The 23,134-nt window shown below is 39.7% G+C and overlaps 8 protein-coding genes across 12 annotated transcripts; 1 reads left to right on the top strand and 7 right to left on the bottom strand.

The window, feature by feature from the left end:
- LOC104709128 (probable carboxylesterase 16) lies at positions 159 to 1,284 on the bottom strand. The gene is made up of 2 exons (XM_010425787.1): positions 455 to 1,284; positions 159 to 243 (listed from the first exon to the last, which is right to left on the bottom strand). Exons 1-2 carry the CDS (start codon positions 1,282 to 1,284, stop codon positions 159 to 161), a joined length of 915 nt encoding a protein of 304 aa, XP_010424089.1.
- On the bottom strand, positions 2,898 to 4,066 carry LOC104705703 (prohibitin-5, mitochondrial-like). The gene is given in 3 exon segments (XM_019229133.1): positions 2,898 to 3,229; positions 3,231 to 3,538; positions 3,699 to 4,066. Coding segments are annotated over 3 exon segments (783 nt in total). The 5' UTR covers positions 4,003 to 4,066; the 3' UTR covers positions 2,898 to 3,058.
- Positions 5,789 to 6,974, bottom strand: LOC109125834 (TLC domain-containing protein At5g14285-like). The gene has a single exon (XM_019228265.1). The coding sequence runs from the start codon at positions 6,863 to 6,865 to the stop codon at positions 6,101 to 6,103; it is 765 nt and encodes a 254-aa protein (XP_019083810.1). The 5' UTR covers positions 6,866 to 6,974; the 3' UTR covers positions 5,789 to 6,100.
- LOC104705702 (GLABROUS1 enhancer-binding protein-like 2) lies at positions 7,109 to 8,573 on the bottom strand. The gene is made up of 3 exons (XM_019228264.1): positions 8,186 to 8,573; positions 7,802 to 8,104; positions 7,109 to 7,687 (listed from the first exon to the last, which is right to left on the bottom strand). The coding sequence occupies exons 1-3, from the start codon at positions 8,450 to 8,452 to the stop codon at positions 7,328 to 7,330; spliced, it is 930 nt and encodes a 309-aa protein (XP_019083809.1). The 5' UTR covers positions 8,453 to 8,573; the 3' UTR covers positions 7,109 to 7,327.
- LOC104705701 (transcription factor GTE9) lies at positions 8,634 to 13,000 on the bottom strand. 2 transcript variants are annotated; one of them, XM_010421756.2, is made up of 10 exons: positions 11,309 to 13,000; positions 11,185 to 11,233; positions 10,987 to 11,094; positions 10,530 to 10,591; positions 10,201 to 10,267; positions 10,036 to 10,122; positions 9,838 to 9,953; positions 9,684 to 9,750; positions 9,429 to 9,571; positions 8,634 to 9,242 (listed from the first exon to the last, which is right to left on the bottom strand). In XM_010421756.2, the coding sequence occupies exons 1-10, from the start codon at positions 12,446 to 12,448 to the stop codon at positions 8,979 to 8,981; spliced, it is 2,103 nt and encodes a 700-aa protein (XP_010420058.1). In that variant the 5' UTR covers positions 12,449 to 13,000; the 3' UTR covers positions 8,634 to 8,978. The 2 variants fall into 2 exon arrangements, with proteins under 2 accessions (XP_010420058.1, XP_010420059.1); XM_010421757.2 differs by having other exon boundaries at positions 10,036 to 10,119; positions 11,309 to 12,991.
- LOC109124595 (ribulose-1,5 bisphosphate carboxylase/oxygenase large subunit N-methyltransferase, chloroplastic) lies at positions 13,275 to 16,742 on the bottom strand. Of its 4 annotated transcripts, none has more exons than XR_754369.2 (13): positions 16,212 to 16,741; positions 16,042 to 16,117; positions 15,674 to 15,879; positions 15,504 to 15,590; positions 15,307 to 15,399; positions 14,941 to 15,095; positions 14,769 to 14,853; positions 14,585 to 14,671; positions 14,389 to 14,508; positions 14,122 to 14,223; positions 13,861 to 14,032; positions 13,605 to 13,789; positions 13,275 to 13,492 (listed from the first exon to the last, which is right to left on the bottom strand). XR_754369.2 is itself a non-coding variant. In XM_010421755.2 (12 exons), exons 1-11 carry the CDS (start codon positions 16,584 to 16,586, stop codon positions 13,865 to 13,867), a joined length of 1,554 nt encoding a protein of 517 aa, XP_010420057.1. In that variant the 5' UTR covers positions 16,587 to 16,742; the 3' UTR covers positions 13,275 to 13,492; positions 13,861 to 13,864. The 4 variants fall into 4 exon arrangements, 2 of the variants coding, with proteins under 2 accessions (XP_010420057.1, XP_010420056.1); XR_754370.2 differs by having other exon boundaries at positions 13,695 to 13,789; XM_010421755.2 differs by lacking the exon at positions 13,605 to 13,789 and having other exon boundaries at positions 16,212 to 16,742.
- On the bottom strand, positions 16,987 to 20,760 carry LOC104705698 (COP9 signalosome complex subunit 3). The gene is made up of 11 exons (XM_010421753.1): positions 20,452 to 20,760; positions 20,134 to 20,249; positions 19,784 to 20,030; positions 19,580 to 19,637; positions 19,416 to 19,505; positions 19,146 to 19,211; positions 18,927 to 19,016; positions 18,676 to 18,834; positions 18,462 to 18,583; positions 17,343 to 17,415; positions 16,987 to 17,258 (listed from the first exon to the last, which is right to left on the bottom strand). Exons 1-11 carry the CDS (start codon positions 20,646 to 20,648, stop codon positions 17,187 to 17,189), a joined length of 1,290 nt encoding a protein of 429 aa, XP_010420055.1. The 5' UTR covers positions 20,649 to 20,760; the 3' UTR covers positions 16,987 to 17,186.
- LOC104705697 (phosducin-like protein 3) lies at positions 20,965 to 22,647 on the top strand. The gene is made up of 4 exons (XM_010421752.2): positions 20,965 to 21,318; positions 21,599 to 21,742; positions 21,851 to 22,056; positions 22,247 to 22,647. The coding sequence occupies exons 1-4, from the start codon at positions 21,071 to 21,073 to the stop codon at positions 22,417 to 22,419; spliced, it is 771 nt and encodes a 256-aa protein (XP_010420054.1). The 5' UTR covers positions 20,965 to 21,070; the 3' UTR covers positions 22,420 to 22,647.

Genomic DNA, 23,134 nt, shown 5'->3' with positions numbered 1-23,134 from the left:
TTAAAGTCACAAGAGAAACAAGTTGAGAAACAGAATATGACGTGAAATTGCAAACAACGGAAGATAAGCTATCTAAATGCATCTAACTAGTACTCCAAAGAATCCTGACTTTGTACCTAGTTAGTCCTAGATCAACCTGAAACTGTTCCAAAATGGGTTTAAATTCCAGGAAGCAATCTCTGCAAACAAGTATTAACATCGCTGTAACAATCTGAATCAAAGCGTATTCTAGCTTCAGTAAACCTAAAGGCATTTCATCGATCACATCAAAATCAAAGTATTTTAAACATTATCTAAACTCTTGAGAGCAATCCATACTATGGTTCCGTTACATCTAACTCTAGGCATCTCTCTCTAGCTCATAATTTAACCGAATAAAGTTCATACTTTGTCTGTCTTCAAGCATCACAGCTGATACATCTGGTAAAATCGACAAGGGTTACAATATACAAACCTGGAAGGATCAGCGTGAGCTGCCAGCCAAGGCTCAACCATGGAAGCTCCAAAAGCATCCACTATCTGTCCTTGAACACTCAGCTTCTTCACCTCAACACCATTAACACGTCGATTACCCAAAGACTTGCAACAATCAGCTAAATTCGCCTGTTTCCCAAGCCAATGCAACACTTTGACTCCATCCTCAAACGCCGCAGGGTACCTATTCTCAGGTGCAAGCCTATACCCAACGGCCAATACAATGACATCACATACTTTAGCAATCCGCCGGCAAAAGAAGTCATTAGCCGCCGAATCAGAACTTCCACTAACCCAACCACCACCGTGAAACTGCAACATCACTGGCAGTTTCCGTGAGTTCCTCTTCGCAGATGGCGCGTATCCTCCATAGGTTTCTAGATTCTCGTTGTTGCATCCGTAGCTGCTCCTCCGCGACTCATTCCTCTCAGCCGGCGCAGGAGAGTTCTGGTTAGGTCCGTAGCTGTGTCTCCGATCAGATCTGGGTTGTTGGTTGTTGTTGTTGTGATAAGTATCCTTGTGGCGGGATAACGAATCGGGTTCAGGTGGAGAAAGGGCAGATTCGGGGAGAAAGATCCTTACGGTGAGTGACGTCATTGGATCAATGTGTATGTCTTTGGTGGCAACACCGTCGGTGAAAGACGGATTCGCGGCGGCGACGGATTCGTCGGATCGGGTGGAAACACCAAACGAATCAGGTAACCCATCTTTATCAGAAGAAGAAGAAGAGATTGAAATAAGATTCTGAAGACGATGTTTCAAAAGTAACTTAAAGAAGACGCTATAGAGCTTCACAGCTACCCCTGGCATTTCCTTTTTTAGAAAAGACCAGATTTTTTTTCACGAAACTTGTGTCTCTGTGAGAGAGATCGCATCAATGGAGGAGGGTTCGCTAGGGTTTGTTTCCCAACTTGGAATCGACTCACCTCTGATTCTGAAGGGTTAACAGAGAACAATTACAATTGAAATTGGATGCAAAAGAGTCAATTTTGATCAAACCCAGTTTCGGATTTCTATATGATTTCAGAGTAATTTACAGAGAATGATAAAATGATGACGACGGAGAAGAGAAAGAGAAAGAGAGAGAGAGAGGTTGTGGAGAAAGTGTCATCGGCTGAATTTGGTTTGATGCTTTTGATACGAGAAAAAATTATCCTCTGAAACGCGGTTGTCGTAACTCGAAAGTTCTGTTTTTTTTTTTTTTTTTTTGCTTTATTTCGATTTGTAATTTTTTTTCTAGAAAACGTACAATGTTGAAAGTTTTTTTTTTCCTTTGCATATAATATTTTTTTTGTAATTGTTGTTTACTGAATTTATAAATTTGGAACTAATGAATGAGAATGAGATTCCAAAACTATTAATCATAGAGATTGCCACTTCATTATGTTGTTTTTTTAATCATAGAAGTGTGGCATAATGACAGCACCAAAATTTGATTTATTTACTTACAAAAATCCATAATTCATGATCATCAACTCATAACTTATATCTTGGTTATTAAAGATAACACTCATTGTAATATTCCCTTTTGTCACAATATTAAGGTAGTTTGAATTTGGGAATTTTGCAAGGAATGGTAAAATTATTGTTTGACCATCCTACCTTGAATGATAATAATGTTTCAAGAATAATTTTCAATGTTCAAAGAAAACATTAAAAAAAAAGTTTCCTCAATCAACGAAAAAAATGAGAAACAAAAACCTTGAAAATTTCAATAACTTTGGTCGCTCATGGTGAACTTGACCATAAAATAATAATCGAAGACTCTACAGAGAAATGTATAAGACACTGGTCGAACTTTTATATATATTAAACTGTCACTAACGCCAGTAATTGCCGTATTTAAATATATATAAAAAAAGTGCTGACACTAATTTGCAATATTTGAATCGGTCGATTAGGCCCTTAATAATATTAAATCGGCTCAAATGATCTCAACTCTGATCCCTGATAGATAAACGAAAGTTTCTTTCGACGTGACACTTGTAACTTCTGAACATTGTTGCTGGAAAGGCGGGTGTGGAAAGAATATGTAAGGAAATGTGCGAGTTCTGTTAGATGAGATCCAAAGGTTTGAAACAAAAAAAAATGAAAATCCAAACCTATACTAAACTCCCTATTCTTGAGACTACTCCTCAGGAACATCAATATATATATAATATAAGCTCAACTTCTAAATAGAGTTGAGTTAATTAGGTTTATAATTAGTTTCTGTTTCTTTCTTTTGATGGCAGTCTTGTTGATTCTCGTATCTCGCCCTAGGGGTGTTGTTGATTATATACTAAACTCAGATAACCGTATCACTAGCCGAACCATATCTGTAGATGATTACATATATCGCTGAAAAAATAGGATTACATATATTACTTTATTTTATCTTACTTTAAATTGGAGAAAGATATTGACCCCAAATACTACTTAATACAAACTGAGTAAAACTGGTATTTTTTAGTATATTAAATTTAATTTTGATTAAATTATTTTAGAAATAAAACACAAAATCAATAATTAATCCGGAAAACACAAAATCCAAAGTCCAAACCTACACAATTAAACACCCTGATTTTGCTATTAATTTAAGTAGTCAAGGGCTCGGATTCGAACTCGGACCGTTCATGGCAAACAACATATTCCCACCACTTGGCAAATAGACAACATTGGGGGACGTAGAGAGCGTAACCGCAATCTCTCTAGCCGCCTCGATCCTTCTAAGCTCGATCAACCCCATTCCCGCATCTGCGATAGCTTTCGATAAAAACCCGAGCCGACTCGCTCTCTCCCTCGGCTCTAATCACAGCCGCTCGTCTCTCCTGATCAGCCTTCGCCACTAGGAACTTGGACAGCTCAGCTTCTTGCTGCGCCACCTGCTTCCACTCCACCGCACTCAAGAACTCTTTACTGTACGAGAGATCCGTGATCGACACGTCATCGATAATAATGTTAAATACCCCAGTTCGCTTGATTAGCGTTTCGCGTATAAGAGCCGAGACTTGTGGAAGTTTTGTTAAGAGCTCGTCTGCGTTGAACTGAGCCACCACTGCTTTCAACACATCGGGCCCGATCGCTGGTAGGACCTTCTCGGCGTAGTTGTGGCCTAAGTTTTGATATATGTACGGGAGGCGCGAAACCTAACGCGAATCCACGGAAAAAAAAAAGTTATAGGTTGACTTATGTATTAGTATGTTATCCTACATATATCCCAAAATAGTATTAACGGATTCTACTTACGACAGGGCGACACATAACACGAAGTGAGAGGTTGACCATCTGAAGATCTTTAGTTCCACAGTTGGACCCGAGTCTCCAGGCTATGGACCGAATGTTGAAGATATAGGGCTTTTGCACCCACGGAATCTTACGATATGTCCCTTCTCCGATAGGTTCTTCGAGAACCCCGTTAAATCTGTCGAAAAGAACAGCTCTCTGGCCACCTTCAACTGTGAACATAGACGATCTCACCGTCACCGCCATAAAGGCAGCTCCTAGTCCTAGAGCCACCTTTCTGTTTCTGATATTGTTCCACGGCATGATTGGCTTTAAGTTTCTGCTTTTGTATGGATTTTAGGTTTTTTATGTGTTTTTTTAGGGGTTCTGTTTTCTCAGATAGGTGACAAGTAGGTAGAGACGCAGGAGATGAGCTTTTTCAAGGGGTGTTTTTTTTTGCGTGAGGCAGAAGTTAAGGAGAAAGCTTATTCCGGTTCTCAATCACCGTGTCGGCTTTACGTGATTATGTTGTGGGTTCTTACCAGCTTTAATATTACTGGGCTATGTTTAACTTTAAGGCCCGTTTAGAGCCCAAACATGATTTGTTAAGATTTTTTTTTCGGTTCCCGCGATGAACTCGCCATCTCGATCCTGCGCGATAAACCTTCACCCAAAATCTTTCTAGTGAGGAAGAAAGAAGAAGTAAGATCGAAAGCAGGTAACACTAAGAAAAAAATCGTATCAAACGTTTTGTTAAGCTGGATACCCGAGCGAGAATCAAGGATAACAATTCTACCACGGCCAAGAACTGAGATCCGATATTTCTCCTTGTTCGAGCTATCTTTTCCTTTGTTATCTTTGGGAATATTTGGTCTTAATAGAGTTTATGCTCCTTTAAGCTATAGGATGTCAGCTCATTGCTTACTTTTATGATTAATCTCAGTAAATTGGTTCAATTTGTGTACTTTCTACTATTCAGTAAATTGCCTTGCACGATGTCTCAGCTTGGATGGTATGTTAAGTCCTCAATTCTCTTCCTATCCTCTCCAATACATGAAAAGTTCACAATCCAATGACCATAGCAGGATATGGACATCTGGGTTTTGTGCTCTCTTTACACTTCCCTAACTAACTTTTGATGCTGCCAAGTACATGAACATATGATTTACCAGTTACTGGTTTCAGGGGATTTAGTGTTGGTCCTGTCATGGGTTAGAACATATATAAACGTTATGAAAAGTTGGCAACTAAGTCGGAAGGACAAATGTTTGTAGGGTGGTGGTTCGACTGGTTCCATGAGCTGGTTCAAATTACATAATTGCGTTGCAGCAACTTCTTGTTGAAATCCGTGTGTATGGTCACACACTCGCAGGAGGACAATACCTGAAGAAGATCTGTGAGACTGTGACCTTGCTTCTCATAAAGGCCACATGAGATTTCATTTTCATCTTTGCCTCCTCCCACTTTGGTTTTCCCAGCTCAACAACTTGAATTCCATCGCAGGTGTCTCTTCAGTCCGCTTCTGTCATGTCTGTAATGTAATCCAACCTTCTCTGCCTTGTTTGTGCGTCATATCTTCTGCAAACGTAAAGATAGATGCTAAGAGAGCCACTTTCTATATTACAAACAGGGTTACTCCAAGATTGCTTGGGTTAGCTTCAGCAATGGACAAAAATGATACAAAGAAAGCTGCGAGCGAGAAGCAAACCTGTGAAGGAAGTTTTTAAGCTATTTCAGTGCGTTGCGCGAGATGGCTTTTGCTTATGCAAAGCCATAACATGGTTTTGGAAAGGCGTGCATGTAGCTTATATGGTTGTAGGCTTGTATCTTTCTTCTACTTTCCCTTTCCGCTCGTAGGGTTACACAAGGCATCCTCATAGCACACAACAAAACCTCAGAGTGACTTATTATTGTGGCTAACATGCTATGCAGCTCTTGGGAAGCTACCAGATATATCATAACCTTGAACCTCCGGAGTCATTTTGAAAATGATATATTGAATGAAACACAAATCCACATATACTCCTACTGTCGCCTATCTGAGTTGATGCGATGCAATGCAATGTAAGTGTTTGACATGTCCGAAACTGTAATAATAAGGAAATGGCACTTCAATCCAACACGAATTCTAAGATCTGTTGTAGCAGCTAAGGCAATCAGAGTCGTTTACAAGGTGTTATAAACAATATTACATTAGTCTGTAAACAAAGAGAGTCAATGGGTAGCAACTCGTAGATAAACAAGTGAACAATACAGAGATGAATTAAACAGTGCATTTGCACACCAGAAGCAAAACATACATAGTTTAAAGAGAATTCTAAAAAGTGAAAACAATAATGGTATATATAATATATAGTACATATATGGGAAATGAAGCTCAAACAGTGATGTTGAGAGTGAGAGAGAGAAGAAAGAAAGAGAGCTATCTAATTTTCTTGTCCTGTCCTAGTTGATTAGCTTTCCTTTCTCTAAACAAATCAATCCAGAGGTTCCAAATCCAAAGTATACTAACAGTAATAGCAGTTCCAACAACAATAGCCCAAGAAATCCACAACCAATTAGGTATCACACCATGAGCACCGCCTCTCGCGTAAAACGATACCATTTTCACGAAAAACAAAGGTCCCAACACACCCCTAACGATACTGTAGAAGGCGTAAAACGGAGGGGACAAGAGATGGTACACTTTTACGGCTAACTGTGAATCCGGATCGCTTTTCCTAGCTCCGGCGAGCGTCCACGCGTTCTGACAGGCGCTCGTGACTTCGGCTAGGATCAATAGGCCTAAGATTGCGCAAGCGCCGTGGAAGACGAGGAACCGGCACGTGAGGAAGACGAAGAGAGTGGCCAAGTGGTGGCCGATGAAGAGTACGTCGCTTGGGTTGAAGACGATGTAGTGGAGGAGATCGGTGAAAAAGTAAGCGACGCTGAAATCGAGGACGGTGTTTTGGGCGGCGGTGTTGGCGGAGGCGAAGGTGCGTGAGGAGGAGGAGAAGACGGCGCGTGTGGCGAGGAAAACGGCCGGAGTTCCGTGGAAGATTGAGATCAGGCAGCTAGAAGCTTCGGGACGGATTTGTGGTTTCCAATTGCGGAAGACGATGAAGTAAGCGATTAGGTAGATGGTTAAGAACATGGAGAAGAAGACTGGTAGGTCTGGAACCGAGATTTCTCCGATGTTGATCGACATTGAGATTCGGAATCTCAACCCTAATCCACAATGGATGAAGAGGAAGAAGAAGAACGAAGAAACTTAATCGCTTTTTATGTCGTTTCGTTTTGAGTTATAGCTAAAGCAATAGACTGATTGACACATGTATATGATGACAATATTTAATCATGTAAACCATAAAATTGACCAAAAAATACTTTATAGTATGTATATATCAAAAACCCTTTTTTCATTTTTTTTTTTATGAATCTTTCTCACAAGTCACACGGCAGCCATTCATAGAATTATACTATTATTGTAGTTTTCTTACTAGTAAATGACATGCCACAAAAGAAACAATTTCCCAAGTAGTATGTATAACTATGAGTTATGACAGTCACTAGAGAGGTAAAGAACTAACTATATATCCAATCCAAAGCCAGTTCGGAATCAGCAACACCAGATGCAGCAATGGCTTTCTTGATTTTTCATCTGTCGTCATTAGTTTGCTGCCTCTGCAAGCTTTGCTGTAAATCTAAGCTTCTTGATACTCAATTTACTTTCTTCAAGACATAAAGCTTTCCATTCATTGCTCAACTCTCTTCTTTTCTCAGTTTCAAGGCTCATCAGCTTCTTAACACGCAGCTTCTTCTGATAATCACTTAAACCTTGAGAGATCATGGTCTCAAATGCATCCTGCACTGCGCACAACTCATCATCATCATCATCATCATTCTCTTTTCCAGCAGTCCCGTTCTCAGCAGTAGTTGTTTTGTCAACAGCAATGGCTTCATGATGTGATTTGCTAACAAAGTCACTTTTAGCTGCCCCATTGTCAATTAAGGCCACTTCCTCCTCCTCCTGATTCAACAATATCCAAATTAATCATTCTTTCTATAACCATTAGAGGCAAACAAGGAAACTCATAACTTCAATTCATCAAAGCAAATCATTTATCACAGATGTCTCACTTACTTCATTTTCGCTCTGGTGTGGTTTATCCGTACCACCACCATTAGCAAGTTGAGCATTATTTTCACCCCAAATCATCATGGAAAACCCAAAAGCTTCAGAGTCACTAGACCTAGTAAAATGCGGATCAATTCCTTCATTGATGTCTAGCATGTGATCGAGAAACTTCTTTTTCAACTTCCTGATCTTACTCGAGAGCTGATCCTTAGTGACTTTGACATGAATTGAACCTCCGATGAAAGGACAAAAAGCATCCCAATCGATTTTGGTCTGGAACCCTGTCTTAGCTCGGTAATCAACTAGTCCCTGAGAATAACCATGTGTTAGGCTTAAGGAATCACAAAAAAAATTCACAACGCAATCGAGTATAGAAGATGAAACAAAGACCTTTAAGATAGCGAGCTCATCTTCTCCGTTCCAGATCCGGTTGCTGTTCATCGGAGAAATCACTTTGCTGTTGTTGCTAGTCTTAACCTTCTTCCTTTTCTTCTTCTTCGTCTCTTCTTCTACTGTTAGTGTTTCGGAAGCAGCAGCACGTTTCGAGGAACGCTTCCGTTGAGGTTTTCGTCGGGATAGCGGAGAGGTATCGCCGTCGTCTTCGTAACCACCATCAACACCAGGGGAAGAGGAATCGAGCTGCGTCGGAGTCGCCATTTGTAAATTGCTTACTTATTATTACCTCACACACAATTCTAGCATGCAGAGAAAACCTAATCAGGAAGTTCAAGTTGTAGAGTCGAGTGAAAGGTGTCGAGTTTATTTATTTATTTTCAATATCTCTGCTATAATATAGGCTCTTTTGCAGAGACCACAAGGCTCTTCGGAATCAAAACGCTAAATGAAGTCTTTATTTTACTCTTTGGAATCAAAAACGCTAAATGAAGTCTTTATTTTACTGTTACAGACGGATCATAAGACCCTTTTATGCACGAAGAGAACACACAAAATCACACAGCAACAACGCAAAGAAAAGAAGAAAAAAAAGCAAAAAATTTAGACTAGACTATAGAATACATATCTCAGGAACATTCGAAGCAAAACTTTAAGTCATCATGAATGACCATGTTTCATTGGACGCCTCTCTCTCTCTCTGCTTGAGTCTACTGTATCAGACAGTCACACTAGTATATGTTTTCTTGAATCCAGATATTTCTATTGTTTGACCGATTTTCACACAAGCTCAATCAATCTCTCCCTCTTCTATATCAAGTCCGGGAGCTGGTGATGTGAGCGGGTCAGCTTCCTCCTCATCCTCATCCTGTTTCATAAACAGCCCAAGCTGCTCCAGAGGATTACTACCCCCAAAACTGAAACTACGCAGCAACCCATCGTGAGACACATCTGGCCCATCCTCCTCTATTTCATTTGTCAGTTGGTCTGTTTTGAGCAGCTCCAGATCCTTGAGAAACTTTGCGTTTTCATTGAGTTCAACCGACTGCTCCATCTGCATCGTTACCATAAAAACTGATGTCTCAGTGAAACAGTGGGACTACATATTCCATTTTTTTGTTCTTAACCATAGAGTTCATCAATTAAAATATACAGTAATGACTAATCCATTCAGCTACTATGAAATAATATGAAATCAAGAAATGTCTTTCGCATCCAACGCAGTAATCAACATCTTTACCTCCATCAATGCCTGGCGCGCTGCTTCTCTTTCAAGCTCCAGCTTTCTCTTAGCCTCAGCTGCAGCTTCTCCTGCAGCTTGTGCCTCAGCTTTCCTACGAGCTTCTTCAGCTGCCTTAGCTTCTGCTTGTAATCGCGCTTTCTCTGTTAAGAAAGAGCACACACAATCAATCCAGCTTGCAGTATGATTTTCTCACGTAGAGGTGATAAATTTCACCCATTAAACTTAAATTAGCAAATCAAGGAAGCAGCAAACCTTTCTTCTTTTGAAGCTCGAGTTCTTCTCTCTCACGCTGCAACTTCTCTGGGTCTCTCGTGACATTCTGGTCTCAGGAAAACAAATAATTAAAAAAAACTATTTCAAAGGTAATAAAGGACTTAAGACTAGTGGGTCGGATCCCACAACAAACCTGGTTAAGAGGTTTCTCGCGGGATTTCAAAATCAAGTCTGCAAATCGATTCTTCAATAAAGCAGCCCTGTAGACTTTTTCAGGAGGTAGTTGCTTCTCATTCTGAGCACTATTTCCTAGTGTATTAAAGGATCAAGAGTGAGATGCCACCTCAGACACAAGAGCAGAAACATTTTTCTGCCACACTTCTTTTCTTACCATCTTGCTGACAATCGGCCTCTTCAACAGAACTTATTTTCTCCTGAGATGCACTTTCCAGCTGATCCAACCCACCAGCCGATGCTACTTGTAGAAAGGAAATAACAAATCATAAGTTCCACCAAGAAAAAACAAACTTTTAAGCACTAACAAAGAAATACTTACATTCTCGTGTTGGGGAAGCGCTTGTAGCTCCATCCAACGTAGGTTCAGGATCCATGTTTTCAATCCCCTGTATCAGTACAGGAGTACGAAAAAACAATTAGGTTACAAGCAAGTTGTTTTCTAGGTATATCAGAATTCAAATAGACTATGCCATCCAATTCATATTATTAAGGTTCAACAGCAGCAAAATTGTGGTTGAAGAGTATCCTCCATATCAAATTATATCAACTTTGTGACAAGGTAACAAAGAGATCCACATAGACATATACAATGTTTCACACCAACGCTCAGTTATCCATGTTTGCATGTTATTCCAGACCCTTATGTACCTTTGATGTCCTTGGTAAACTTGAGATTTTAGGATCACCGAAGACGTTTTCCAAGCTATTACCTAGATCAGATATATGCATCAAAAGAGGAGCAATCAGAAGTTAGTACGATCCAGGGGACAATCTGAAATCATAACAAAACAAGGGAAAACAAAAAGTACTTCATATATAGTTAGTTAACAAGTGAACGTAAAAGGCCTCCTACTTTCAAACTACTACACGAATATCAGTTGCTTTCATTTCACAGCAAGAATCATAAGTCTCCAAGCAAAAAACTGCAGAAGATTAAAAGAAAGTGTGCTAGCAATGGTCACAGCAAATCAACAACAATATAGCTCCATAGCCATCTGACATAATTTGAGGTCCCGAGGTTTTTGAAATGATAGATGCAACAACCAAACCCCAAATTTCCATAGTAAACAATAATGAGAAAATAAACAAGCTAAAGAAAAGATACCATTAGAGTTTCCAAACACTAGATCCTTCTCTATCGTGACAGGAGAATTGCTTGATTTTGGGTGTTCATTTCCACCAATGTCAACAACCTCATCATCCATTTCCCTCCCTACAATGAAGATACAGTAAGAAAAATGTCAGTCTGATCAAAGATCCAAGCAGAGAATTTTATCAAACAACAACTAGGCTGTAAGCTAACCATCACAATGTTGCATTGATGAAGTCCCTGGCACTGATCCATGCAAAAGCTGCAGTAAATAAATCTTCCCTATCAGCATGGTGCTATTAAATGATTCAAACATGAGACATAGAAGGAGAAATACCTCTATCTCACAGGGTTCAGCACTTGATTTTTTGTTTTCGCTCTCTCGCAAATGCTTATCTAAGAGATCTCGCAATTGAAACAAAGCATGGTCACTGAGATCATTAATGTCAATCTCAATCTCATCATCTCCAATCACCCCTTCATTTGAGTTGTGGTCTCTCAAGAAATTTATTAACTGTGGTGGGAACTCAGTAAAGGACTCCAAATCCCTGCCGAGCTTGAGTCTGTCCTCACCATTCATAACCCGCTTAACTGGGTCAACGACGTTCTCACACTCCACTGCACTCGTCTTCCTCTTTTTAGGCATAGGTACAGGTATTACAATCCCTCTTTCCTCGTGGGCATCAGAGTTACTCGGTTCAGTATGAGTTTTAGTTGCGGACAGTTTCTTCTCGAGAGTCTTCCACCTCACTTCGAAAAACTTGCGAAGTGTATCAGCCATGACGTAAACATCATTACCAGGTGGATTATACGTCATTGCATTGCTAAAGGTAAGCCGGACATCAGCAGCAAACTCAGACGGACAGGAATATGTCCCCGAAGTTAACTTATTCTTGACAGTTCCTAAATCCATCGGATGCTTAATAACATTAAAATAATCCATTATATTCAGCTTGACAACATCCACGGGAGTATTGAACACCCAACCATACTGATGTGACATCAATCGTTTTAGAAGCGCCTCACATTGCTTCATCAGAAGCATCACCGCGGTACTAACAGGAGTCGGTTTAGCAGCAGCACTTATAGGGTTCACTGTCTTTCCTGGCCCAGTAGAGCATCGAGACTTTCCAAAACTCTTGGCTTGACTCAAACCACTTGCAGAGGAACTAGTAACAGCCACTGATCTAGAGAGCTCGTAATTCTTCTGAAAATACCGTATCTGTTCTAACTCTCGTCTAAACCTACGGATCAACTCTTTCCTGTCTGATGATGACATGCCAGACAAGGGTAATACCAATTTCGAGACACCAAACGTTTCAAGGTCAGTATACTTTGACCAGCCGAGTTTTCTTTTGGGACAATTAGAACCCTCAGAGGCACTACTAGGGTTATCAGACCCTTCATCATAATCTCCACCGGGTCCGGGTGTCTCAAAACAATAATCTCCAGGGAAACCACCGTTTCTCACAGTCATATCGACGAAATTCTGATTTAGATTCCCTTATTCTCGAGTCGATCCCAGGATCAGTCTAGTATGGCTGACGGATTTGCTTGAGAAAGCTAAAATCTCCGAAGACTCTTATTAACCGCAGCCAATAAATAGACCAGAAATCTCGAATTCGATAGAAACAAAACCCTAGTTTGAGCAATTCATATCTGAGCTCGTACTGAGATAATCACTTCGAATTGCCCGTGGGCATTAAAACACCGAATACGCAAAGACGAAGGAACTCACCGACTGAACTTGAGAGTAATTGTGGAAATCGATGATCCAATCCAACTGAAGCGGAAGGCAGAGAAAGCTAAGAGAAGAAGTGAAACCTTAAGAGCGAAGGGAGCACGATTAGACAAAACCCTAAAGTTTGATAAATTAGGAAAAAAAGAAAGATGACGAAGACGACCGAGAGAAGTAGAGAGAGAGAGAAATATTACTATCTGATATAATTATCTCTCTTTCTCTCTTCTCGTCTCACTACTGTCTGATTCCCAGTTTCCCACCATAACGGTGCAAGCGGTTAGCGAGATTCGGTACGGGATACACAAAGAACGATCAATTTACACCGTCGGATTTGAATCGAACGGACTAGGGTACTTCAGCTTAAGCCATTTATCTAGCTAGATAGACGCTCATTAGATATTTTCGATGCGGAGATTTTTATTAGTCAACCGAAATCAAAGAACCGCGTGCCGTTTTTATTAGTTTTATCTGCTCGTCCTGACGTTTTTGTATTTAAATAACGCTTTTGAAGCTAAAACTGAACCTCTCAACAAGATAAAAAAAAGCTCAGTGTCATTCTCAATTTCTAAAACACAGATAGAAGAATTATTACAGAGGGAGATGGAAATAACAAAATCAAGTTTATAAGGTTCATCAAACATGTCTGTAATTACATTTCGCGGGACTGATTTTTACAATGCGAATTAAGCTTCATTGTTGAAAGAAAAAGGACAATCATATTCATAGGCTGAAACATTTGCGTGTCAAGCGATAGATTAACGCTCCTAGTACCTTACTTACCTGCAAGTGCAATTTGCGATGTATTAAAATTTCCAAATCAACTTCTGAATTCAGTAACAACAACCATATACAAGAAGGTAGATTTCGGATTGCAGCTATCACGAAATCTTACAAAATCAAAATTAATTGGGAAACTTCCTAGTCATGTTTTGGAGCAGCATACACTAGGATCAGATCTAGACTTGTACACACAACAACTGACCATCGTCGTTAAGCGACCTCAGATTGTAATGATCAAAGACACGACCAAAGAATTACTCTTCTGCCATGTTCACAAATTGCAGCTACAGCACAGACCTGAACCAACATCGTTTTAAAAGGTGAGAAGGTATTAATTAGCAAGTGAGGGAGGGTGCGGAGATAAGTGCCTTTTTATTTCAAGGATGGAGCATATGGTGCTGGGCATGGAGAGATGCTTGAATCAGGCAACTGATTTAACAAATCGACTGTTGTCGTAAGGCATGCAACTAGTATTTTCTTCTCCAACTGGACAAGCCGGGTTGCCACTCGTTTCCTAGGACTCAAACCAGGATCTGCCAACTATTGATTGAGATTTCTATTAAATATCATGCAGGAAAACCAAAAAAAAGGGATTTGATTTGTAGCAATCACAAAGTCTAACGACATACCAATGCATCATCTTCTTTCGGAGTAGTAGGGTAGCCAGCTAATCGTCTCATGAAGTAATTAGCAAGCTGATCTAGTACTGCTCTTTCCATGCAAGGGCTCATCTACAAAAGAGACTGAGAGTTAAACCTTTACAAGAGTGTAAATAACTTTATATGAATAATTAACATCGAGTCCTCACATGTAGGGACTGAGCATTTGATGCAATCAAGGAAATGTCAAAAGATTACTTAGAGAAAGGTTTGCCAGGTCACTCATACTCTACTTACCGGACAAACTGGACCTTGGGACGAAATTACTGATTGCATTTCAGAAGGATCAGACATGTAACCCAAACGTAGGTAAGGAAGCATGTCTTGGACAGCTTCTCTTTCTTTTCCCACACGAACCTGAGGTGGATGCAAAACCCAAATCACAAAAAAATTGCAAAGTACATTTGTCGAATCAGGAAAGTCATGTTCATACCTGAAAAATTTGTTGGGATAACTTTCCATTCCTTTGAGCAACCATACGCTTGTCCTGATATTGAGGATCCTCGGTGTTCAACGCTGCCTGGAATGCATATGACGCATAAAACATGCAAACAGTGAGAAAATCACATGAACACTACACTAGTGTTCACAGTAACGCAACAAAGCTTCATCATTACCTCGACTATTATTCTATCATAAGGGTTATCTTCATCAACGAATCCATAGTTCAGAAGCAATTTCGCATTAGGTTGTGGCCCACACCTTCAAATAAAGGAGAAATGCAAAAGTATGTAAGAAAGATCAGAATTAAAAGCAAGATGTGAGAGGCAAAGTAGCTCACAGACGCACCAGACAACTATAGGATCCCCAGCCTTATATGGCCTATCTACCACGAGTTCAACAGCACCATCAACAGCAGTCAGCATTGCCTTGCAGTTGGAACAATAGGCCAACAAGGGAGGACCAAGAGGAACCAAAGCAAACCGACGAGCCAAACCAACATTCTGAGTACAAAGAAGGCAATCTCAATTAGAAGACGCAACAAGCAACGCCTGACTAGTTGCTTATATGATGAGCTGCAAGCTAAACTTAAGATTCAGTTATAGACTAATAGAGGGAATACCATATAATTATAATTAACTCTAGGTAACCTTTCAGACAGGGCAAGACATACAAGTTGTGAAGAGAAAATACAAAAAGAAGACTGAAAATTACTTGTAAATGCACCACACAGGACTGAATGGCAACAAATGCCTGTTTGAAAATCTCAAATGAAAAAGCTTCAGTTGGTATGTCAAATGGGTATTGCTGCAAAATACAAATCACATGATGTAAGTCTGCTGCCCCTGTTCATATATCAAAATGAGAAGTAGAATCCGAAGTCTTAGGTAGCAAATATAGTGGTCAAACACCTGAAACAAAGATCCAGCCATAAACCAGACAGTGTCAAGCTCATTGTATTCTCTTTTGATCCCCTCAGCTCTTTCAAGAACTTCGGCCTGAACCATGATGTTAAAGAAGATCAACCCTGAGAACCCACCAGACTATTTCATAACATGTCATGCATACAATAACGCAATACCTTGGTCGGACTACCAGTTAGGTAATCTAACTCAGCCTCTGACCACAGCAAAGGAGATTCGGCATCTAACTGACCTCTTCCTCTTTGGCGATCAAGTTCCCTTATATAGGGATACCAAACTGATTTCTTCCCTTGCTTCTTTTCATACATCAAATACAAAGCTAGGCAAGCCAGTTCTGACAATTTGTTCGTCGTCAACAGTTCGGCTGCATAAAGAAAAAGGAGGTTATGGCTTCAGATAAGCTTAAAAATTCCAGTATCCCTACCCTCAGTTTGCAACCAGGTAAGAGAAATCACAAAGTCTAATCTAAGAGAAACAGTGGTTTCTTGGAATGTGGGAAGTAATACTAATAGGGAATGGCTTATACCAATGGTCTCGTTTCCCAAAACTCTTTCCAGTGTGACCACCAAAGAATCGGGAACTGAAAACGCGACATCACCCTTCTGTAAAAGACAGGTATATTAGCACACTTGTCCAATTAAATCCGATGGAACAGTATAAAAGCAAATAAAGCTGCTTAAATGCTAAGTCAACCACCTGAAGATCCTCACTAGCAGCAACATAATGTATGGGTTTATGCTTCTGATCATGAGCTGGTCTCTCGTTGAGCACAACCTTGCAAGGTGGCAAACCGTTCTTATCCATCCAAACCTTCAAATCCGTGGTATCATCATCTCCTTCCTTCTTGCTCGATACTTTGCTCTGTCTCTCGTCTTCCTTTGGTGAGCCGCCAGCGACTAAAGTATCTGAGCTCGAAGCCGAAACGCACAAGCTCCTCTGAGGAAACGATCGCGATGAAGAGACGAAATTACTGTTCCTCCACCGAGGAAGTGAAGAAACCCTAGAAAGTGGTAAAGAACGAATTGGAAGAGAGACGCATTTAGTATGGAAACATGTGATAACCCCTTCCATCGGAATTATCAATTCCAGAATTCCGATTATGTCGAGACGTAAAAGATTCTCCGGCGGCGATTCTGAGGATTTAGCTCCGTTCTTTTTTTTTCTTTGCGTTTTCTCAGATTTTTTTTCCCATTGAGGATAAGAGAGGGAAATGAGAAATCAGGTTGAAAACGAAATGGAGAAGATGAAAAATAAGTAAAAAAACACATACGTGGCGCTTAGCGAGATCGAAATGGATCTGAAATAAGCCCAAACCATAACGAGACGGCGGCCTATCAGATTCACAAGAAAACGACACAGTTTGAAACTTTAAAACGACCGACACACAGTTTTAAACGTAAAAGCAAATTGGATACGATGGCGTTTTGGCTACTATTTTCATGAAAAGGTCGGTTAAATTAGCACACGAGAGAAACGGCAAAGGGTAATTTTTCAAGTACGATAAAGATTTGCGGGTCCATAATGATCTTCTCTACTTGTTGGCCAATGTGACAAAAATATGAAACATTTAAAACCAACCAAAATGAACGAAGAAATAAAGAGTAACATTCTCAAGATTCACAACTACGGTTTGCCTTGAGCCAGGTTCTGGTGCTTTTGGTCTTTTGCTGTTTACATGGAGAACCTCTGAGGGACAGTATCAAAATCGTCTCCAAAGTCATACCTTTGTCTTTCCCTTCCAACCTAACAAAAAGTAGTCAAACGGCTTAGTCTGAGAATCATAGGTTCGAGGACAGAAGAGTCTTATGGAACATTGCATTAAGTTACCTTTCCCAGGTATAAAGGGTCACATGATAAGCTCTCATCCATGGCTAAGAGATTCTTCGACAGCCTAACAGTCCTGAAAGTCATATGAAAACACAAAGTCTATTTGATGCTACTACTTTTACTCTGGAAAACCTTTCATTTATCAACTTGATTCCAAGAGCTAATTTATGCATTCTTAAAGGAGGACCAAAGTTTTTTCTTTTTTCATTTTCCCCAGAGAAAGCATGGCCGTTTTATCAGGAGTTGCAACTCTTGGCCATTTTCCCCAAAAAAAATATCAGAACACTTGGTTAGTAAACATACCTTTGTATAACAGAATCCATGGTCTCAATCATTTCACTAGTTTTGTACTGCTCAGGGTCCTCCAAGAATCTGACCATTCCATCTTTCTGGTTGATAAGTGCATGTATCTGACCATCCTGGATCTGCATGTTTGGAAAGAAAACATGATATTCTCAAATCTAACAGTCAAAGTAATAAAGCAAAGCTTCTAAAAATCACGTGTTAGAGACAATACCATCTGAAGCACATGCATTTCCGCCTCCTTAGCATTAGCAAGTTGGACCATGTTGGCTATATCTTGAAGCGACAGGGTCAAGTACTTCTGGGTCAACCTCAGAATGTTACGCTTGTAAAGGGATGACACTGCTTGCTTAACCAATCCAAGATTCTTATCCTGAAAAATAACATTTCGTCCACATCATATAGGAGAATGACGACTAATAACATCGGTACAAAAACTATGGTGAGTGTTTAGAGGAAATTTACCTTCTCAAAATCAGCACTCTTGGCCACAACCAACGCCTCTAGTTGACCAATTTTCCCGTCGTTGTAACAACTAACCAGATCAATGTAAGGCTGAGAAAAGGGTGAACGATATCATTATAAGGCTGTAAGATTTTTTTTTTTTTTGNTCTATTTGATGCTACTACTTTTACTCTGGAAAACCTTTCATTTATCAACTTGATTCCAAGAGCTAATTTATGCATTCTTAAAGGAGGACCAAAGTTTTTTCTTTTTTCATTTTCCCCAGAGAAAGCATGGCCGTTTTATCAGGAGTTGCAACTCTTGGCCATTTTCCCCAAAAAAAATATCAGAACACTTGGTTAGTAAACATACCTTTGTATAACAGAATCCATGGTCTCAATCATTTCACTAGTTTTGTACTGCTCAGGGTCCTCCAAGAATCTGACCATTCCATCTTTCTGGTTGATAAGTGCATGTATCTGACCATCCTGGATCTGCATGTTTGGAAAGAAAACATGATATTCTCAAATCTAACAGTCAAAGTAATAAAGCAAAGCTTCTAAAAATCACGTGTTAGAGACAATACCATCTGAAGCACATGCATTTCCGCCTCCTTAGCATTAGCAAGTTGGACCATGTTGGCTATATCTTGAAGCGACAGGGTCAAGTACTTCTGGGTCAACCTCAGAATGTTACGCTTGTAAAGGGATGACACTGCTTGCTTAACCAATCCAAGATTCTTATCCTGAAAAATAACATTTCGTCCACATCATATAGGAGAATGACGACTAATAACATCGGTACAAAAACTATGGTGAGTGTTTAGAGGAAATTTACCTTCTCAAAATCAGCACTCTTGGCCACAACCAACGCCTCTAGTTGACCAATTTTCCCGTCGTTGTAACAACTAACCAGATCAATGTAAGGCTGAGAAAAGGGTGAACGATATCATTATAAGGCTGTAAGATTTTTTTTTTTTTTGGACTGAAGTAAAAACGAAAGAGAAGCCTCCAATCAAAATGAAAGATACAACTCATGGATAGGGTTCAAACTTACTCCAGAATAGTTCTTGAAGGTCCTCTGAGCTATAGTAGAAGCGCATTTGGGGAGACTGTTAGCACACTGCACATGTAAAAGATATACTAGGTTATAAGAATAACATCATAAGATTAACCAATCCTTGAAGAGAAAATCAGACACAGAATGTAATTATGAAACCAATATTACTCAAAACATCCAATGGATTCAGGCTCATGCAATATGATCGCTCCCACGACAGAAAACTAGATAAAAAAATAAAGTAATATATAAAGAACACAGCCTTACATGCCCATTGTGAATGAGAGACACCAATATGTACTTTTTGTATGCCTCAACGGCTATGGCACTCGCAGGATTCATAGGAGCAGTCACAACCTGATATAAGTACGTGGATTGAGTTAAACTAAAACGAAAGTCATTAATGAATAAAAGCATATAGAATCGCTTACATTGTAAAGAAGCTCTATTGCTTTCTGAAATCTCTTCAGTCCGATACATATCATTCCCCTGTCAAAAGTTCAGGGATCAAGGATGAGAATTGAAAAAACCATAAAACAACCTCAACTGGATGGATTTAATGTATTGATACAACCATTGATCAAAGAAAAAGATAAAAATAAAATCAACGACAGTAGTGAGGAAAACTTGCTTACCCATAGTAGCAATAGAGAAAAAAGTCTTTTGGCAGGTCAACCTCTAAGATATCATCACTAATAATGGAGGAACCAGTCTTGTACAACTTCGTCTGCAAACAGAGTTGAAGAACATCTGGATGCAACGCAGTCAAACATTTTGGGGAGGCCTGAAGCTTCTGAACAGCGGTCAACAGTGGGGCTACCCCTCGCAGGGGATCTTTAATCTTCACGACATGGTCTTTCAATCTCTTACAAAGGGATACAACTGCAAGATTAAGAAAACAATAACAACAGAACCATCACCTTAAAGATAAACAAAAAAAAAAACAGAAAGACGAGAGAAGATCCCATAAAGGGTCAGTGATTACATTTATCACTCGCCAAACGAATCTGCTCAGCATCGCAAGAGTTGATGAACCGTGCAATTATCGGAACCTCGGCAAAAGCTTTCTCGTCCGATACTGGACCAGCGGTAAGTATCTCACTGGAACAATCAAACAATACCCCAAGAAAATCAAAATCAGAATTCCAAATCCTCCTTGTAAACTGACAACCCTAATTATATACCTCAAGTTCCATCAACCAAAATCATCGTCACAGTATATTACACAAAACATCAACAAATACCTAATCTAGTCAGAGATATGAGAAATCCAAACCATGACCACAAAAAAAAATCAACTCACAGGAAATAGAGGTAACCGAGAGAATGCTTCGACGCGTCGAGCTGGGTAAGAGTAGAGAAATTAACATCGGGTTCGGCTCGGAGCGAGTTCTCAGCTCCTCTCAAAAGATCGTGAAGTGCAGATAAATCCCCAGCACTCCCCGATAAGCCTTGGATTGACGCTATCACAGCTTCCAACGAGTTCATCACTCCGTTCATATAGAATCTTCAGACGAAAATTACAAAAACCCTAATCGATCGCCCTTTCTTCTCCCTCTCAAAATCTTTTTATGCTAAGTGTTTTTGTTTAATTATCTCTGGATCTTTCTCCATAAAAAATACATGCCCCCTCCCAATATATATATACGAACCCTCTGAGCGACTCAGAGGTTCCTTACATTATTAACTCTAGACGAATAAACCGACTACTAACCGTCTTTTAAACCATATAATCTCGGTTCGGTATGAATTAATTAGCCTCGGTATTGTTCGGTTCAATCTGACCAATTTCGGGGATGGTCTTCCAGAAAAGGAACGAGATTGAGATCACAAGAGTGTCAAAGCATTCTCATCTCAGATTCGAAGGTTCTCTGTGTAATCTAAAGGAGAAGATTTGAAGCTTTGTAGGTTGTTTGTAAGCTATGGCGGATTATCATTTCGTGTACAAGGACGTTGATGGAGCGTCGACTCAATGGGACGATATCCAGAGGAAATTGGGGAATCTACCTGAGAAAGCTCCGGCGTTCAAACCTCCGGCTTATACTCCGGAACAAGACGAGTCTTCAGCTCCTAAGGACCAGGCTTGGTTTGATAAGAAGACGGAGGATGAGCTTGAGGATCTTGAAGACGACAAAGATCTCGACGATGATCGCTTCCTCGAACAATACAGGTTCGTAGATCGAATCGAACATTCTGATTTTTTTTTGTATTTACCATCTTAGTTTACCATATAAGATTCTGGATTGTGAATTCGATTTTGTGGGATCTGTTGTCATGTAGCTAGCTAGATAGCACTTGGTGTACTATATATTATCAAGCTCTGATTTTTCTCGATTCCTTTCTGTTTTGGATATGAATGCAATTAAGAGTAGTGACTAATGTCAGATGTTGATGGATAGGCTAAACTTATTGTGTATCACAGGCGCTAATGTGTTTTGATGCTTTGATAGGAAGAAGAGGTTGTCTGAGCTAAGAGAAGCTGCTAAAGTTAGAAGATATGGAACTGTGACTCCCATCTCTGGATCTGATTTTGTACGCGAGGTTACACAAGCCTCTGCTGAAGATTGGGTTGTTGTATGTCTATACAAAGATAGGTATGCTTTTGATGTATTTGTGAATGCTGTTTACTTTTGACGAACCAGTCTAATTACATGTTTGAGACACAATTTAAGTCATGTTTGTTTCTTGTTGTTCTTTGATAGTGTTGCCGAGTGTGGTTTGCTATTGGGTTGTCTAGAAGAATTGGCTAGCAGATACCCAGCAACAAAGTTCGTTAAGATTATATCTACTGATTGTATTCCGAACTACCCTGATTGTAATCTTCCTACCTTGCTTGTGTACCACCATGGTGCCGTTAAAGGAACTCATGTAGGCTTGAAGAGCTTTGGCCGTAGGTGCACCCCAGAGAGTAAGTTTGAAGCCTTCTTTTTCTGATATAGTCTGTGCCCATTTTGTTTTTCATAATTATTTCCTTTTTCATCTGTAGCCTCTTTTTGATCTAAGACCTGAGGTGACCACATTTGCGATTGCATCATACTTTGGGCAGAATGGTTGTACTCTCATGTCTGAACATACTTGCAACTGATTTGGTTTTTCAGGTGTAGCCTTACTTCTGTGTCAATCAGAGCCGGTTCTTAATGATGGCAAAGGAGGAGACGACGACTCCTCGAGGGAAGCTGTGATGGCTGGAGTTCGAAAACAGTTCATAGAACGAGTGGTGAGAGACCATGAGAATAAGGATAACGATGATGGTGGTTACAGTAGCGATTAGAACATCAAAGCTTCCCTATTTACGTCTGTTGTTATTGCTTGTTGAGTTGGTGACTAATAAACAAAATGTGTTGACTTCATCTGTGTTGTAATGCTTTTTTAAAACGTCTTGTTCTTTTAAAAGAGACAGGTACCTCATGCTTTTTCTTAATATCCATGTCCTGATCACTTCTCGAATTCAAGTACTGGATGTAAGACTCTGAATCCATGTAAAAGCCAACATTTGAAATAGTCTATCCATTGAATTAGCATCTACTGCGCACTGTAATGAAGCAATAACATAGAGATGTCTTCTGTTAGATGCTATAGAAAAATTCGGTTTTATGCTTCATAAAATTTCTTTAGAGCCTAACAACATCAAATTGGCAATTTCATCTGCAACCAAAAGACCTTAAAAATACAAAGAAAACTTCTTCAAGTTCACTCATTGGATAAGTATTCTCCAAAACCATATTCAAGTAACCTTTCTTTTTCAGAAAATTCTGATTTTCTAATCGACAAGAGTGAATCAGTAGAATTCAAGTTAATCAATAGAGTTCTCAAGTACTCATTCTTTAGTAGGACTTATTGGCTGTCTTTGGTTCTTCGCTTATGTATTTCAAAGTTGTAGGTACACCTTTTTTTTTGGTATTGTGACCAACCTTCTACTGGTATTAACGTACGTTGAGAACTTTGATGTTAAACTGTTCAACTTAATCTGTTTTTCCTTCTTTGAT

This window comes from Camelina sativa, chromosome 8 (genome assembly GCF_000633955.1).
Source record: "Camelina sativa cultivar DH55 chromosome 8, Cs, whole genome shotgun sequence".
In the NCBI taxonomy this organism is placed as follows: Eukaryota; Viridiplantae; Streptophyta; class Magnoliopsida; order Brassicales; family Brassicaceae; genus Camelina; species Camelina sativa.
Note: the sequence above shows the minus strand (reverse complement) of the source record. Positions and strands in the feature narration are given on the sequence as shown.

Excerpts from the sequence above, each read along its gene's own strand:
- LOC109124595 (XM_010421755.2), bottom strand. The coding sequence starts at position 16,586 with ATGGAAGGGGTTATCACATGTTTCCATACTAAATGCGTCTCTCTTCCA. Across the intron at positions 15,096-15,306 it reads CCTGTGTGGTGCATTTACAA|AATGTTGGTTTGGCTCGTCG; the intron begins GTAATTTTCAGT and ends CTTTGTACTCAG. Across the intron at positions 14,224-14,388 it reads CCCAAGGTCCAGTTTGTCCG|ATGAGCCCTTGCATGGAAAG; the intron begins GTAAGTAGAGTA and ends TCTCTTTTGTAG.
- LOC104705701 (XM_010421756.2), bottom strand. The coding sequence starts at position 12,448 with ATGACTGTGAGAAACGGTGGTTTCCCTGGAGATTATTGTTTTGAGACA. Across the intron at positions 10,268-10,529 it reads GTTTACCAAGGACATCAAAG|GGGATTGAAAACATGGATCC; the intron begins GTACATAAGGGT and ends GTACTGATACAG. Across the intron at positions 9,954-10,035 it reads GGCCGATTGTCAGCAAGATG|GAAATAGTGCTCAGAATGAG; the intron begins GTAAGAAAAGAA and ends TTAATACACTAG.
- LOC104709128 (XM_010425787.1), bottom strand. The coding sequence starts at position 1,284 with ATGCCAGGGGTAGCTGTGAAGCTCTATAGCGTCTTCTTTAAGTTACTT. Across the intron at positions 244-454 it reads GCTCACGCTGATCCTTCCAG|GTTTACTGAAGCTAGAATAC; the intron begins GTTTGTATATTG and ends AAATGCCTTTAG.
- LOC104705702 (XM_019228264.1), bottom strand. The coding sequence starts at position 8,452 with ATGGCGACTCCGACGCAGCTCGATTCCTCTTCCCCTGGTGTTGATGGT. Across the intron at positions 8,105-8,185 it reads ATGAGCTCGCTATCTTAAAG|GGACTAGTTGATTACCGAGC; the intron begins GTCTTTGTTTCA and ends GGTTATTCTCAG. Across the intron at positions 7,688-7,801 it reads CACACCAGAGCGAAAATGAA|GAGGAGGAGGAAGTGGCCTT; the intron begins GTAAGTGAGACA and ends TTGTTGAATCAG.
- LOC109125834 (XM_019228265.1), bottom strand. The coding sequence starts at position 6,865 with ATGTCGATCAACATCGGAGAAATCTCGGTTCCAGACCTACCAGTCTTC.
- LOC104705698 (XM_010421753.1), bottom strand. The coding sequence starts at position 20,648 with ATGAACGGAGTGATGAACTCGTTGGAAGCTGTGATAGCGTCAATCCAA. Across the intron at positions 20,031-20,133 it reads TCGTTTGGCGAGTGATAAAT|TTGTATCCCTTTGTAAGAGA; the intron begins GTAATCACTGAC and ends TTAATCTTGCAG. Across the intron at positions 17,259-17,342 it reads ACCCTTTATACCTGGGAAAG|GTTGGAAGGGAAAGACAAAG; the intron begins GTAACTTAATGC and ends ACTTTTTGTTAG.
- LOC104705697 (XM_010421752.2), top strand. The coding sequence starts at position 21,071 with ATGGCGGATTATCATTTCGTGTACAAGGACGTTGATGGAGCGTCGACT. Across the intron at positions 21,743-21,850 it reads GTATGTCTATACAAAGATAG|TGTTGCCGAGTGTGGTTTGC; the intron begins GTATGCTTTTGA and ends GTTCTTTGATAG. Across the intron at positions 22,057-22,246 it reads CCGTAGGTGCACCCCAGAGA|GTGTAGCCTTACTTCTGTGT; the intron begins GTAAGTTTGAAG and ends TTGGTTTTTCAG.